The sequence below is a fragment of the Benincasa hispida genome, chromosome 1 (assembly GCF_027475165.1).
Source record: "Benincasa hispida cultivar pf3 chromosome 1, pf3_genome.v1.1, whole genome shotgun sequence".
NCBI lineage: Eukaryota > Viridiplantae > Streptophyta > Magnoliopsida > Cucurbitales > Cucurbitaceae > Benincasa > Benincasa hispida.
The window spans coordinates 74316393-74332839 of record NC_143478.1 but is presented as its reverse complement, the minus strand read 5'-3'; the positions used below and the strand labels follow the sequence as shown (position 1 = coordinate 74332839).

General features: G+C 33.7%; 1 protein-coding gene across 1 annotated transcript; it reads right to left on the bottom strand.

Annotated features, from left to right (window-relative positions):
• Positions 1 to 3633: 3633 nt before the first annotated feature.
• LOC120070176 (putative aldo-keto reductase 2) lies at positions 3634 to 7797 on the bottom strand. Its single transcript, XM_039022031.2, has 4 exons — positions 7185 to 7797; positions 5920 to 6092; positions 4915 to 5017; positions 3634 to 4188 (listed from the first exon to the last, which is right to left on the bottom strand). The coding sequence occupies exons 1-4, from the start codon at positions 7596 to 7598 to the stop codon at positions 3853 to 3855; spliced, it is 1026 nt and encodes a 341-aa protein (XP_038877959.1). The 5' UTR covers positions 7599 to 7797; the 3' UTR covers positions 3634 to 3852.
• Positions 7798 to 16447: the final 8650 nt, after the last annotated feature.

The window sequence follows — 16447 nt, the reverse complement described above, 5'->3', positions numbered from 1 at the left end:
AAAACTGGGTACAATTTTTCTTGTATTAAGTCTTACTGTTCAATTTAATTGGTATATTCATCAACTAGATGTACACAATGCTTTCTTAAATGGTGACCTTCATGAGGATGTTTATATGCTTCAACCTCCAAGCTTTATTGACTAAGATAAGCCTACACATGTGTGTAAGTTACAAAAGGCCTTGTATGGTTTGAAGCAAAGCTCTTATGAGTGGTTCATAAAACTAAGCACTTGTTTGTTGAGCTAGAACTTTTCTGCATCAAAATCTGATGTGGTTCATAAAACTAAATACTTATTTGTTGAGCTGGAACTTTTTTGCATCAAAATCAGGTTCTTCTCTTTTCATCTTTCGACAGCAAGATGTTTTAGTCATAATTTTGGTTTATATTGATGATATACTCGTGGTTGGAAATAATTTGAAGCTCATCGGTCAGTTTATATCTTCTCTTAATTCCCTTTTTGCTCTTAAGGATCTTGGGAATGTCTCATATTTTTTAGGTATTGAGGTAACAATAAGTGTTGATTCTATTTTTTTTTTTTTAATCTCAAAGCAATTTATTTTCGAGATCTTCTTGGCAAGCGGAGATGGCTTGGTAAAGCCCCTAAATACACCTATGGTTGCTGGTTCTTCATTATCCTTGAATGATAGTCCATTGTTTCATGATCCATCTTTGTATAGATGTATAGTTGGTACTCTTCAATATTGTACCTTAACAACGCTTGATTTATGTTTTTTCTATTAATAAAGTTTGTCAGTTCTTGCATGCTCCCACGGTTAAACATTGGACTACTGTTAAGCGTATTTTACGTTACTTACAGACTTCTAGCTCTCTTGGTTTAGTTTTCACTAGGTCTCGAGATTTGTTATTAATATGTTACACAGTGCTGATTGAGCGAATTGTCCTGATGACAGAAGGAGTACTAATGATTATTGCCTTTCTCTTGGTTCTAATTTAATTTCATGGTCTTCTACTAAGCAGAAAGTTGTTTCTCAATCGAATGCATAGTTCGAGTACAGAGGTATGTCTAACGCCATTACAGAAATTATTTGGTTTCAATCACTACTGTTTGAGTAGGAAACTTTTCTACCTTTGTTCCATCTGTGATAATATAAGTGCAACCTACTTGGCAGCAAACCCACTGTTCCATCATCGTTTGAAGAATATAGAAATTGATCATCATTTTATACGTGATCGTGTGGTGTGTCGTCAACTTCTTGTTCGTTTTGTCCCTTCGGAGGACCAATTAGCTAATATCATGACCAAACCTCTTCCTACCACCCGATTTTGTTGTCTCAAGAACAAGCTCTCTGTTCAGCATCACCCAGTTTTGCTTGCAGAGGATGAAAGAATATATCTACAGTTATTTTTCCTTTGATTATAAGGATAATAATATTGTATACTTTGTTAAGATTTCTATTATTTCTCATCTTCTCTCATTGCTACATGTGACATGTATTTTTCTATTTAGGTTTGGCCCTCTGCCTTCTCTTTGTATGTGAGAAATATTGCATTTTGTCAATGAATTAATTCCCTTTAACTATTAACTATAGAAAAATAATTAGGTATATATTTGTGCATTCTATTAAATTGTCCAATCATAATTTGTCATATGACAAATTTTATTTTATTTTTTACTTTTTCAAAATATTTTAATATTTTTTTAGATGTGAGTGATGAAAAGGGATGAATAAATATGAGTGAGGTCTCGAATCCACCCAAGTATTACCCTTATTTATAAGTAGGTTAAATTATAAAAAAGCAAAAAAAAAAAAAAAAAAATTTAAAATGTATTTTTAATGTTGTATCCTCGACTGCACCTATCTTTATTTGTCTCACAAAATTCTCGGTTGGATGTATAAATATAATGCTTTTGCAATATTGCATCAACCTTTTTGTGAATATTTCAAAACTATTGGTAGACAATTTTTATTTTAAACTGAAATTGAGAGGAAAATTATGTGCATAGTTTTGTGTAGTGAGGAAATATTTATGAAACATGAATTTAACGATAATATTCTAACTTTTAGAACTAAAATAATATAGTATTTTTTAGAAACAAATTGCAAAGTTAAACATCTCTTTATATTTGACTTTTTCATGTCTAATGCAATATTTTTTAAGGGAGTACAAATAAATGATAAAATGGCCAATTTAAAAGAATTTTTTTTTCACATAAAGGTAATTATTACAATTTAAAAAAAAAAATACTTATTATTATTATTATTATTATTATTATTATTATTATTATTATTTTAAAACAGCCTTATAAAAGTTGGCTTATATTAAAATTAAAAAGCTACAAAGCACAAATACGAATACAGATACGACATACGGATACAACGATCCGAAGATTTTATTATTATTATTATTTTAAAAAAAGGGTAAGTATAAAAATAGATACGTCAAATCGTGTGTCAGTACGTATCTGGAAAATATCTAGAAGTATCAGTATCTGATACGTGTCTGACGAGGATTCTTTACCTCACATGAAATATTTGTGCTTCATAGCTAAAAAGTAAAGAAAGAAGCAAAGTGGGACATAAGGATAGTCATATTAATTATTTAAAAGATTAATTAGTTAAGTAATAAGAGTCAAGGTATTCCGTGCATTCCGATTGGACTAATTACAAGACCTAAGGTAGCAAAGATTCAATAATAATTTATTCTTCATGTACAAGATTGGATAGGATCGGTTCATCCTCTATTTCATGTGGAAAATGTTGATCTAATATATGAAGGACCATTTGGAGTATTGAAGGTCAATGTTTGCTCGATTGAAGTGGAATGCGAAGTAGACATTAAGTTTCTATGAGTTCAAGCAATTTGAAAATTTTTTGTATTAAGTTCACAAACATGTTATTGTAATTTCAGCTTTAATTTTATTTCTATGACTAGTCAAAGATGGAGATTGTCATTAATGATATTACATTAAATATGGTGGTTGGATGATGGTAGATGGAAGATAGTAGTTGGAAGATGGAGAACTCTTTTAATGTTTTATTTTGACTCTCTCTACTTTACATTAAATAGGTTTAGAATCTCCACAAGGTTATATAAAGCATTCTCCCCATCTATTTGTAATTAGATTCAGATTTTGATGAATAAAATTTGAGATCTTATATCTGAGACTTTTCCGTTAGAATTTTTCAATTCTTTATGTTAATGCATGTAAGTCATTCAATCTAACCTTGATTAAGTTGATTGTGGAGTGATTCAATCTAGAACAAGATTTTCCAATCTTGCTTCTAGATCTTCGGTCAAGAGGTAATCTAATTCTAACATTTTCTTGGGATTGAACTAAATCGTATAGGAAGGTGTTAATTTCTTAGATTCAAAGGTTCTTGCTACATAATAGTTTGGATCTTTAGGCTCAGGATTAGGGTTGCCTTATCACTAAGTGACCGTTATCAAAACCATTTTCTATATGATTAAAGGGCTCGAGAGATTAGAGGTATTTCGAAAACATTCCAAATTCTCTTTTCTCTAGCTCTCTCTAAACAATTACCCACTTGATCGCAGAGTGTTTATCTATCGTGTAGGGCAATTAATTGTTTCCTTCATCTTGAACATTAGAAAATTTTCACAATTGGTATCAAATTTCGGTATCAATATTTCCTATTTGTAAGCTACATTTATGAGTAAAATAGTTTTTCTTTATTATTGAAAAACACACCACATATCATATGAAAGTTATTCAAGGACAATTTTGCATTAAATTCAACATAATACAATCGAATTTGTATCTAGTGATTAATAAGAGAATAGAGAGATTTATGAATGGAGATGCAACGATTATTAAAAGACGACATGGGAAGTAAAGCTTTGCATGATATTGTTGTGGAGAAGTAGCTCAAAATTCCCATGAAGAAAGTGGTGGTGTTTCAGATTGATTCCAAGTGGAAAGGTCATCACCATATCTACCTCCTTTAACTCCATCAGCTAAGGTATAAGCTTCAAGTTCCGCCATTTCTTGTGGGGTAAGTTTCAATGACAAAGCTTCAATGTTTGATTGGAGATTTTTAAGCTTAGTGGTTCCAGGAATTGGAACCACATCGGACCCTTGTTGGTGAACCCATGCTAGAGCCAGTTGAGATGTGGTGCACCCTTTTCTAGCTGCCAATTCGCTAACCTTCTCGAATATGGTCTTGTTATGTTTCAAGTTTTCGGGTTGAAATCGAGGGAGTTTCTGAAAAGCCAAATGGTTCGCAAGTGTTAGATGTTTACGAATGTAAAATGATCAAGACCCTATTGGATAACCATTCAGTTTTTTTATTTTTAGTTTTCGAAAATATATTTAGTTTATAAACATCAATCATTTCACCAATATATTTAACTTAAAACAAAATTGTTGCCAAAATGAAACTTAAATAATTATCCTTTTTGAGTTCACTATTCTTGGATCAGATCTATATTTTTTTTTATCGAAGATCTGTTTGGACTTCATTGACTCTAATTCTGTTAGAATGTCTTGAATCTGTTATCTAACGCTTCGAACGACCAAAAAATCTTGCTAAGATGCACCTAGGTATGATTTCCAAAATCTAAGTTGAATTCGTATTTGTTGTATTTACATTATTTAAAATTTTGATCCAAGAATTTTAGAGAAGTGCGCTTCTATAAATTCTCTCAATCCTAGAGACACACATCTGAATTTTCTCTTTAATAATTTTGTTCTCTTCCTCTGTCCGTTGGACATGACTAACAAAGTGTTTGTGAACCACTTAAATTTGTATATCGATTCTCTATTGCTTTACGTTTTCTATTATTTTATTTATCGATTCTATAATAGATACCATAGTAAATTGCATCTTAAAATCAAGTGACAAATATAGGAGTAATCCATATATCATATATAAATGTGTGTATGAAAATAAATTGCAGGGAGGGCTAATTATTTAATTACTGTCTTCACCTTTCTGTAGTCATCTTCTGATAAGTTCTCAATGAAGTTGGCCCCAGATGATAGAAAACCCCTTCCCAGAGGACTGTATGCCACAATTCCAATGCCTAATTCCCTAAAAAGGAACAAACTTCAATTAATTTTCAATAAATACATCAATGAAAATTTGTTACAAAACTCAATCAGCATGTAAAAACATCACATTTGAAATTTAATTGAGAAAATATTCAGAGTGTGAAACTTTGAAAATGCTCAAATGCTTACCATTCAAACATCTAAAGATCAAAAACAAAAAGAAAACTAATATCTAAGATTTCGTTTGCAATCATTTTATTTTTTATTTTTTTTTTAAATTAAGTCTATAGACACTACTTCCAACCCCAAATTTCTTCCTTTGTTATCTACTTTTCACTAATAGTTTTAAAAACCAAGCCAACTTTGAAAATTAAAAAAGTAGTTTTCGAAAAATAGTTTTTGTTTCTGGAATTTGGTTAAGAATTTAACCATATTGTACAAGAAATGTGGATAAAATATGCTTAATTTTAAAAAACAAGAAAAATCAAGTAATTACCAAATGGGTCTAAATATACCATTTAGCTTAATAAAAATTATTAATACCTTTATACATTAATTAACTCAAAAAACGTAAGATGCATGTTTAAACCTCTTCTTCTCTGTCATTAATTAGATGGACTATATTTATGTTCACCTTACTACATGTCTAACAATACTACAATACCAACATTAGATTAATCAACATTAAACATGAACTATCAATAAAAGAGTTAGAAATTTGAATAAACTAAAAAAGCTACAATAAACTAAACAACCCAAACTAAACTAGAATAATAATTGATTTAACTCAGAACCCATTCAAACAACACATTTATAGGTATAATAATGTGTTTCTATAATCATTCTTAAAAAGAAGAAAAGTAAAATAAAATAAAGAAAGAAAAACTTTATTGGGGATTAATAATTAAAAAAAAGTTATATGCACATATATATATATATAACCTGCAAGTAGGAACGATATCTTGTTCAACATCTCGAGCCCACAAAGACCATTCGATTTGAACCGCTGTGATTGGATGAACTGCATGAGCTCTTCTAATGGTAGAGGCTGAAGCTTCAGATAAACCTATGTATTTTATTTTCCCTTCTTCAACTAGTTTCTTCAACTCCCCAATCTATCGTCAAATCAACATGACCATCATAATACATTCTTAATCCATGTATAATGTCCCATTTAGTAATCATTTGCACGTTTGATAACTATTTAGGCCATGTTAGGTAATTATTTTGTTTTTTGTTTTTGTTTTTGAAAATTAAGCCTATAGTCACTAATTCCACCTACAATTTTTTTTCCTTTGTTATCTACTTTTCACCAATGATTTAAAAAACAAAACTAAATTTTGAGAACTAAAGAAAAATTGTTTTAAAAAAGTTGTTTTTGTTTTTGAAATTTGGCTAAGAATTCAACCATTATACTTCATGATAAGAAATATAGATGTTATAGACTTAATTTAAAAAAAAAAACAAAAAATAACATAGTTACCAAATGGGACCTTCGTTTTTTGTTTTTTTTTTTAATTTTTTTGAAAATTAAGTATATTTCTTCCCTATTTATTACAATTTTTGCATATTTTCTAAGTACATCTTAGCCAAATTCCAATAAAAAAAAAAATTAAAAGCTACCTTTTTAATTTTCAAATTTTGGCTTGATTTTTCTAAATCATTGGTAAAAAGTAGATAACAAATGAAGAAATTTGGGGGTGGAAATAGTTTTTATAGACTTAATTTTCAAAAATAAAAAAACTAAAAATCAAATGGTTACCAAATGGGGTATTGATTTTTAGTTTTTAGTTTTTGAAAAATTAAGCCAATTTCTTCTCAATTTCTTACCATGGTTTGTATTCTATTAGGTAAAAAAGTTGAATTCTTAACCAAATTTCAATAACAAAAATTTTTTTTTTAATTTTTTTAATTTTAAAAAATGACTTGGTTTTTTAAAACAATGATAAAAAATATATAACAAAACAAGAGACTTAGGGGTGAAAATGCTTGTTTACAAGTTTGATTTTCAAAAACTGAAAATAAAAGATAAAATGATAACTAAATGGAGAGTCGTAACATTTTGAATTTTAGTGACTAAACTAAAATCAAACTAAAAAACTTCCGAACAAAACGTAACAATTTTAAAACGTAATGAATAAATGAAAACTAGACTGGTCAATTTTAAAAGATATAAGAAAAATAAAACAATAGTTATAACAACTAACCGTGAGTTCAATGGGAACTTTAGTGTCGATTCGATGTTGATAATAGAGATCGATACATTCAACCCCGAGACGGTTCAAGCTGGCCTCACACGCGGCCCTAACGTAGGCCGGATCACCGTGGACCTCAAAGTTACCGTTGGCAAGATGGAGGCCAAATTTGGTAGCCAACTGAACTTTGTCCCCAACCCCATCCCCCTTAAGAGCCTTGCCGAGGAGGGTCTCGTTGGTGAACGGCCCGTATATGTCGGAGGTATCTAAGAACGTAACCCCGGCCGCGACAGCGTGGCCGATGAGGGCGATCATGTCTTCTTGTGGCTGAGCAGGGCCATAGTATGAGGACATGCCCATGCACCCAAGCCCTTGAGCTGATACTTCAAGGCCTTGGGACCCAAGTTTGATTGTTGGGATGGCCATAATGATTTTACTTTTTCATGAGTTGGGGGATATTGGGGTTTAATTTATAGTTAAGGGAGCTGGCCCAGCTAAATGCGTCACCTCTTGCGTTTTTGAGTGTTGTCTTTTCTTTTCTTTCTTTTTTTTTTTTTTTCAAGTTTAAACTTGTATTTGTTAAATCTTCTTTAGGATATTTGATTACTTTATGACAATTTTCAACATTATATACCATATTCAATTTTGATGTCTTACTTTTTCCATCCCTTTGATCAAGACTACCTCCTTTCTCCCGGGTCACCTTATCCTACTTATTTGATGGGTTTGGGTGTGCTGCTTATCCCGTTAAAATATGAATTGAAACCATTAATATTTCATTGCAAAAATATCTCTGAATTTTCAATAGTTACATTAATATTTTTACCTAAAAAATAAATAAATGTGCTCTTACAGTTTATTTTAGATTTTGTAGGATTTTATGCTTCAACTTAAAATTTGATTTATATTTCATTGAGATAAAAAATTGATATAAGAATTTGACAAATGAGAGAAAACTGAGCGTATCTATATATGAAAAGAATAGCTATATAATTTGTTTTAAAATTTGTTATTTTCAAACTCAAAAAAACTTCAAATAAATTGATCGCTATTCTAACTGTGGGTGCATTTTTAATGCAACTTTTAGAAGTTTAAAGTTATTTTTAAAATGAGTTTTAATGGTATGTACTATTCATATACTAACAATAAACATATTTTAAAATTTTTTAGGTTTAAGGGTACTTTTGAAACTTTTGAAAGTTCAAAGGTATTTTTGAAACAAAACACAAATGGTTTTCATCCAAAACTAATGACAATAATAATTTTGAATTGTTTTTTAAAGTTTAAGAGTATTTTTGAAACTTTTGAAAATTCAGTGATATTTTTGCCACAAAGTACAAATTTTATGGGTATTTTGTACAATTTAACCTTCTATCTTATAGTATCAATTTTCACTTTACTTTTATTTTAGGAGAATTGTAATAGGGTAACAAAATAAATGAGGAGAATTACAAACGTAGCTTTGAGATTTTGTAGGTATAGTAAAATATTCCATTTGGCTAAAAATCATTTTTAGTTTCTAAATTTTCATAAAAGTAACAATTTAGTTCTTGAACTTGATTTGCAACGATTTAGTTCTTATACTTTTAGTTTTGTTACATTTAGTCCCTAAAGTTTACTATATAACAATTTAATCATTGTACTTTAGAATTTGTAGCTATTCATTCCCTATTATAGATACTAGTGTTAAAATTTAATGAGATTTCTTGCATAAATAAATCGATAAACTAATTATAGACTCTATATTTTTACAAAAAATATAAAGTCTGCATCATAAAATAATGAAATTGACATCTAATTTTGATGATTTTTTTACATTAGGGTCTAAATTGTTACAAATTTAAAAGTAAAAGGACTAAATTGTTACATATTAAAGTTCAAGAACTAAATTGTTACAAAATTGAAAATATAAAAAACATATCGTTACAAACCAAAGTTTAACTTACATATAGGGACTAAAAGTATTGTTTAACTAATGCCACTTCTACTTTTTATATTTTGTGTGTTCTGATTTTACCCACTAACAAATGTAGAAAACATTTTGAAAGTTGATAAAATCACAATCGAATTGCGAAGTTCTGATCCCCATGTCATCTAATTCTGCATAGTTTTTCCTTTAGCAGAGACATTTCGTTAAATTGATCTCCACCTATATAACCCATCAATCAACACCCATGCTAATCACCTTACACCTCCAGTTAGCAGAATTATCAAACAAAATAGTAGCGGTTATTGTTTATTTAGCCCGTAAATTTTCCTTTATTTGAATGTGGGATGTTTTCTGGTTGACTTCGAGTTAGTTTGGTTTTGTTTCGGAATATTTTGTCTACTTATCTTTTCTGTATTGATGTTAGTTATCTTGTTTGTCCCTTCATTTTAGAAGTTGTTATAAAAGGAAGTATTAAAAATAGATTGAAGGTAGGTCTTTATCGACAAATGTTGTATCTTCTTGTTCGGCCGTTGTAGAAAAAAAAAAAAGGAAGAAACACTGCTGAATTTTCAGAGAAGGTGTGTGATTTTTGAAAAGAATCATTGAGTTTCGGAAGAGCCTAAATGTGCAAGATTGAACAAGATGAAAGCTTTTGACTTAGGGGAATCTGAGTTGTTAGATGAACTTGAGATAGGCGACATCAAATTTAAGGGGAGTCTAAATAAAATACCTATCTAAGATTTACTGTATTACATGATATAGTTCTATCAGATGAGTGGTCTCCCTTGTAAACCTTTTGAATATTATTAATGAAGAAGCTTTGACTCAAATACTTACGTTTTTTATTTGTTTATAACTAACTTTGTATATGGTCAGCTGGTATACTCTATAAATACCTCTGATCTTTAAAACAAAAATAGAGAGTTATCATCATTTTTTTCTAGTTTTCTGTAAACAACAAAAATTGTACGCAATCTTCATTAGTAAAGAACCCAGATCTTCTCGTGGATGTAGGCAATCTTGCTGAACTACGTAAACATTGTGTTTCAACTTCTTGTCTTATCTTTCTTATTCATACGATTGTTTTCTTTCTTGCAAATTGCGCGTCATTTATTCACCATTCAAATCGCATCGAATAATAGAGTATCGAGTTCAATCGTGCATCGATCTCCGCTATCGAGTAGCTTCGAGTTGATTATTTTCACCTTTGAGTCGCACCGAATATCGTTCAAGAATCATCGAGTGAGATTGATCATTAGTTCAGTTGTCATCGAATTCCATTGAGGATTTAACAGAAACTCGTCAGATGAAGAAGGAAATTTTCATCGAGCATCGTGTAGGAAGACGTCGAGCATCGAGTATCGATCATTGAGGATTTGGCAAAATGTTTCTTAGCCTTTCTTCATCTTTCCAGCATTGATCTTGAGTATTTGGGCCTAGTGAAGAGTGGTTAGCCCAACAATTATCTTCTTTTCGATTAGGCCCTGAGCACTCCAAATATAGGTAAAGTTAAATCAAACTGGGTTAACATATTGTATGTTATTTTTTTCTTTACTTATCTCTGTGTTGGTCAAATTGTTAGTATCATTGTGTCCATCAACGTTCCTTTTATTTTGACTGCATGTACATCTTTTTCAATTGGTATAAGAGCGGGTACTGTCGTTATACTTTCATTGTTTATTTGCAATGGAACCAATCAGAGATGGTGGATCCACTACCAGACTCCAGTGCTTGATGGGACTAATTATTCATACTGGAAAGCCAAAATGATTGGGTTTCTAAAATCAATTGATAGTAAGATCTGGAAAGCTGTTGTGAATGGATGGACTCATCCTCAAGTCACTGATGAGGATGGGAAATTCTTTTACAAACTAGAGAAGAACTAGATAGAAGCAGAAGATGAGGTTTCCCTAGGAATCTCTCATGCACTAAATGCAATTTTCAATGGAGTTGATAAGAATATTTTTCATCTTATCAATACATGTGTTTCAGCCAAAGAAGCTTGGAAAATTTTGGAAGTTACTCATGAAGGTACATCCAAAGTGAAAATGTCTCGACTGTAGATTCTCACTTCAAAGTTTGAATCTCTAAAAATGATGGAGGATGAAACGATAGTTGAATTCAACGTACATAATTTGGACATGGATAAAGAATCTTTTTCTCTTGGAGAGAAAATGTCAGAAGAAAAATTCGTTTGAAAGATTTTTCGCTCTCTACTAAAACGGTTCGACATGAAAGTGAACACCATTGAAGAAGCAAATGATATAGCCATCATGAAAGTAGATGAATTGTTTGGGTCTCTACATACCTTTAGGTTGAAATTCGATGAAAGAACAGACAACAAAGGTAAAGGACTAGCCCTGCAATCATATGTGAATGAGGATCAGGCTCCAAACAAAGGGAAAGACAGTGAACAGAATTTTGCTTACATACTTTCCCTGTTAACAAAACAATTTGGCAAAGTTTTAAATTGTCTGAACAAGCGTCCTGGACAATACAACCCTCCCTATGTCAGAGATAATGGTGGTAACATCGATCATAATATGCATAAGAATGCCAAACCTTTTGGTGGTAAAAAGGATAGTGAATGGGGATTGAATAGTAATGAAAGTAGTAGGGATTGAAATTTCAAATGCAGAGAATGTGATGGTTATGGCCGTTAGGGTTGATGCCCTAAAGTCTCGTGTCCTGTAATGTATAAACAGTTTATACGAACGCTTGTGATGTATAATATATGATATTAGACTTCACTTCTTATTTTGCTCAGTTGTTTGTTTTATTTGCTTTACCACAAACCAATCAACCCAAAATCCCTGGTTATCTGTATGTAACTTAAGCATGTATGTGGTGACATACAAGTGGATCACGAAGTGTTAATATGGAATGGTAACGCACGGATGCGGCCCGCTTTGTGGAATGGTCACAAGTGTTGTGACTTGTCACAGATGGTCTGACCCTGATCATTCGTGTAGGGGACATGCGAGCGGGGACGTCCTATACAAAAAGTTTGTATAAGGTCGGACCAGGAAGTGTTAATATGTCGTTATATAACACCATTTATGACAGAGACTTCACTTCACTAGGATGATCATAGGTAACATGACCTCAATCCTGAGTGAATTGGGAACTTCTACTATTGAAGGCAGTCATTTGATTTGCATAGGTGCAAGTGGCCAGGTCATCGACTCAAACCTACCACTTTGGGATTCGTCTGATTTGGGAGCTAGGAACTCAGCTACACAAGATGGAATTCACTCATTCCCCGAAGTAGGGGCAAGTAGATAGATAGCTCCCTTAAGGGATGATTCCAGGGCATGAACGATGTGGCGCCATACATCTTTCCTTGGCTAAGAGGTGTTCATACATAATTGGACTATGTTGTATTATTCATTAGAGGAATCAGTGGTACTTAAGGAGTGAGATGTAACTATAAAGGCCAAATGGTAAATTGACCTAGCTGTACTTACGAGCATCTGAAGGGTCATCGTACTCATGATTGGTTATATTCGATGGGCACAGAAATATATCTGTGGTAATAAGAGTTCAGTTGTTGGTCTTTAGTGGAATGTCTGGCAGTTAACGGATGGTGGATCTCGTGGCTAAAGAATTTAGTCAGCTATTCATGTACCATTGGAGCTTCGAGCCACAAGTCCATAAGGTCCCCTTGGTAGCTTGGATAAAATCGAGAATCAATTTTTGGGTCAGTTTGAAGTGTTCAAATTGACAAGAGGGGGTTCGATTATATATGATATAATTGAACTGGTTAATTATATATGATATAATTGACTAAATGTATGAGATACATTATTTTGAACGAAATTAGATATAAATATGGTTTATATCAAGTTGAGGAGAAATTAATATAGTAGATTTATGATATCGATATGATTATATTCATTAATTAAGTAATTACGCGGTTATCAAATAATTGACCGAGAATTTCTTTGGAATCGTGTGAAAGTGGAAAAATCAAATTCGGTTCTTGTAACTGAAGAATAAAATAAAAATTGTTTTCATTTTGTAAGTCGTTCGAAAATTCGCTCATGGTGTGAAAACTCCATACGATCGCTTAACGTTGAGAGCATATACGATAGCACCCATCGGCTAAACGATCGCACACCCACGCAATAAACGACCGCTTACCTTTTATAAACAATCACTTAGCACACTGAGCAGACCTAAACGATCGCTTAACATTTTCTAGATGATCGCTTAGTAAAACATACACAATCATGTACCTTTCTCTAAACGACAAGCACCCGACTATACGATAATCATCTACTATCTCCCAATTGCTTGTTTGTACTACACGATCGTCTTTTCCTCCTCCCTCTACCAATTCCATCAAATTCCACTCTTTGGATTCTCACTCTGAGAAACCGAGGGCTTCAACTGGTGGTGTTGTCAGACCCTAACACTAAATCTAAAGTGGGAGGTTAAGTAGGGAAGAAAAATCCTAAGTAAGGATATTGAGGCAAAGAGAGAAACATTAATACTAAATTATCCAAAAAGGTGACCAAAAGTCCAAACGCATATGGAAGGCTTAGGCATATTGAACGCAAGAGTGCATGGAGGATGGAAGCAAGAAGACTTGAAAAATGGCTAAGGACTTGCATACAACAAACGCAAGGGCATGCGGACACGAGCAGGGCATACGTTGAAGGCATGCTCGAGTGAACATGCTAGGCACACAGGACATGCATCGAGGCCAAGCATGTAGCCCATGCGTCGAGCAGATATGCCAAGCGCCTCTGCCTATACGTCGAGCGGGCAAGCCGGATGCTCATCCTATGCATCGAGCACTGTCGAGTCTGTTGAGCAGCCATGCATCGATGCCCTATGCCAAGCGTATGCCCATGTGGTGAGGCACACCCATGCAGCAAAACATGCCCATTTGGCGAGGCACGCCCATGCAACAAGACACATCCACGCGGCTGAGCGCGCCTATGCGGCTAAGCAAGCAAGCGCCTAGACAGCACGCCCATGCGTCGATGGTCAGCGCCGTGCATCCATGCCAAGTAGGTCGAGCAAGCATACCTAGCAAGCCATGCGTCGAGGGTGAGCGGCCACCCTATGAGTTGGTGATGGCCGACTTATGCGATGGCTAAGTGGAATTTCAATGGAGGTAAGTTGATGCTTAAGGACAAAGAGTAAGGCTAATTAATGGAAAGAAACTCCAAGGAAAAGATGCCAATAGTTATACGATCATAAGTCTTAACAATTTAAATAGAGGAATATGTTTAAGTATTTAAGTGATTTAGGTGGCAAAAGAAGGATCACACAAAGTTCTAGCAGGAGGTGGACAAAGGAGATTACATGCAATGGAGGTCTTATCACCCTAAGTAGAAGGTGGGTGAAGGAGATTACATGCAAAAAAAGAAATTTTGGCTGGCAAGTTGAGGTGAGAACAACTCAAGGCTAGGCTGGAGTAGGCTAAGTGTTGGCAGCTCCAAAGTGAGACAAATGCGAGTTGAGTTGTCACAGTGAGTCTGGAATGTCTATAAATATAGGGGTTGGGCGAGAGGGATTTATTCATACCATCACCAAAATCTTGTCTTGAGAGCATATTTAGAGTGTTACGTTTGAGTTATTAAGCTGCCAAGTTAATTGGAGTTCAACAAAAACAAAGGTTGCGATGGTGAGGCATTGAGCCAGTTCGAACGCACAACCAGGCCACGCATCCGGCACCCTACACGCACGCTTTACAGTGTTGCATCCGTCCAACAGCGTGCCTCACTCAACGCATCTCGCGAACTAGCCTAGTGCAGCAGCCCCACCGTGTGACGCATCATACCCAGCGCAGCAGCCCACTGGGCACTCACGCCCAACGCGTCAGCCCTCTGTACGGCACAACACGCCCACCCTGAACACAGCCGAACGCCCAGCTGCCTACCACAGTCCAAATAACCTCCCAAGAGGCTAATTTTATGATTTTGGCTAAATTGGATTAGGGTAAGCTGGTATTTTCATTATATAATGGTATTTTGGCTAGTTTGACATTATTTATTGGTATAACAAGTATTAATTGAGGAATTTCCATTGATATGGAGGAATTCTCATGAAGGTATTCTCAAGGTGATTTTAGTGGAAAAAATTGCTTGCAATGAGTGGTTACTTATTTTTATACATTGATGTGTGTATATATGCATATGTAAGTGCAAAATGCATGCTGATGATATTATGTTGCTTACCATGATATTGTCTATGAAATTTCTATGGAAACTGAGATTATACCCGGACTACATAAGTTAGCATGCTTAATAAAAGGTGCTTGGCGGGAAAATATAGTTGGCCTCGATCGGCGAAAAATAATAGTCAGTGACGACCGACGGGAAATATAGTCAAGTTACATAAGCATGACTAGCGGGAAAAGAATTGTAGATGTGCACATTGGCGGGAAAAGTGGGTTATAGGAAAGTTTCCATAAAAAGCTGTTATGATTGATAGCATGTACATGATATGAACATGCCAAGTATAGCATGGAACTGGAGGATGATGATTGAATGAATTTACACCTGATCATGCATAAATTATACTGAAATTGTGATTATGTAATTGACTTCCCAAAAATATGTTTTGCAAAGTGATTATTATTTTAAAAGCACCACTCACTAGGCTTAGTAGCTCACACTCTTCCAAATGTTTTCTTCTATGCCCCCCGCCCCCCCCCCCGGTTCCCAGGTAGCAAAACGGAGTGTTTAGAAAGGAGTCTACAAACCACCAAACAATAGGACTTGGTAAATTCTCAGGACACGGCTCGGATCATGTGATAAAAGAATATAGGAAATTGAACTATATGTATGAAAGTTAGATAGATTATTGTAAACATGTTAAGTCTTTAATAGATAAGGGGGGAAATGTTAAATTAAAATGTTGTCTTGGAATGCTACTGGTGTATCCTTATGCACCCTTCCAAGTCTTGGGGGCTAAGGCTAGGGAGGGGGTGTGACAACTTGGTATCTGAGCAAAGGTTTACGTAAAACCTGGGAAAAAGTTGAGTCTAGCATAAGTATAAATAGAATCTAGGAAAAATAAAGGAAAAGGGGTAGGTTAAAACCAAAGCGGCATTAGGGAAAATGCTTACCTAAAGTATGGAAGCCAGATAATATTAGAAACTAGGCCAGGTCAGAACCTAAAAAGGAATAAATATAATAAAATATATTAGAAAAACCTAAAATAAAATCAGAAAAAGTTAGGAGAAAGAAGTGAGGAATAATAAGTGGACATAGGAAAACATGAAAAAGAGGAAGTGAAAATAAAGAAATTAGTAAGTAATGACCTGAATAATGTCCACTGCAGGAAATGAATCTGAGCAGACAAGACTGGTGGTGGAATGACTCTGGAA

Excerpts from the sequence above, each read along its gene's own strand:
- LOC120070176 (XM_039022031.2), bottom strand. The coding sequence starts at position 7,598 with ATGGCCATCCCAACAATCAAACTTGGGTCCCAAGGCCTTGAAGTATCA. Across the intron at positions 5,018-5,919 it reads GATATCGTTCCTACTTGCAG|GGAATTAGGCATTGGAATTG; the intron begins GTTATATATATA and ends GTTCCTTTTTAG. Across the intron at positions 4,189-4,914 it reads CAGAAGATGACTACAGAAAG|AAACTCCCTCGATTTCAACC; the intron begins GTGAAGACAGTA and ends TTGGCTTTTCAG.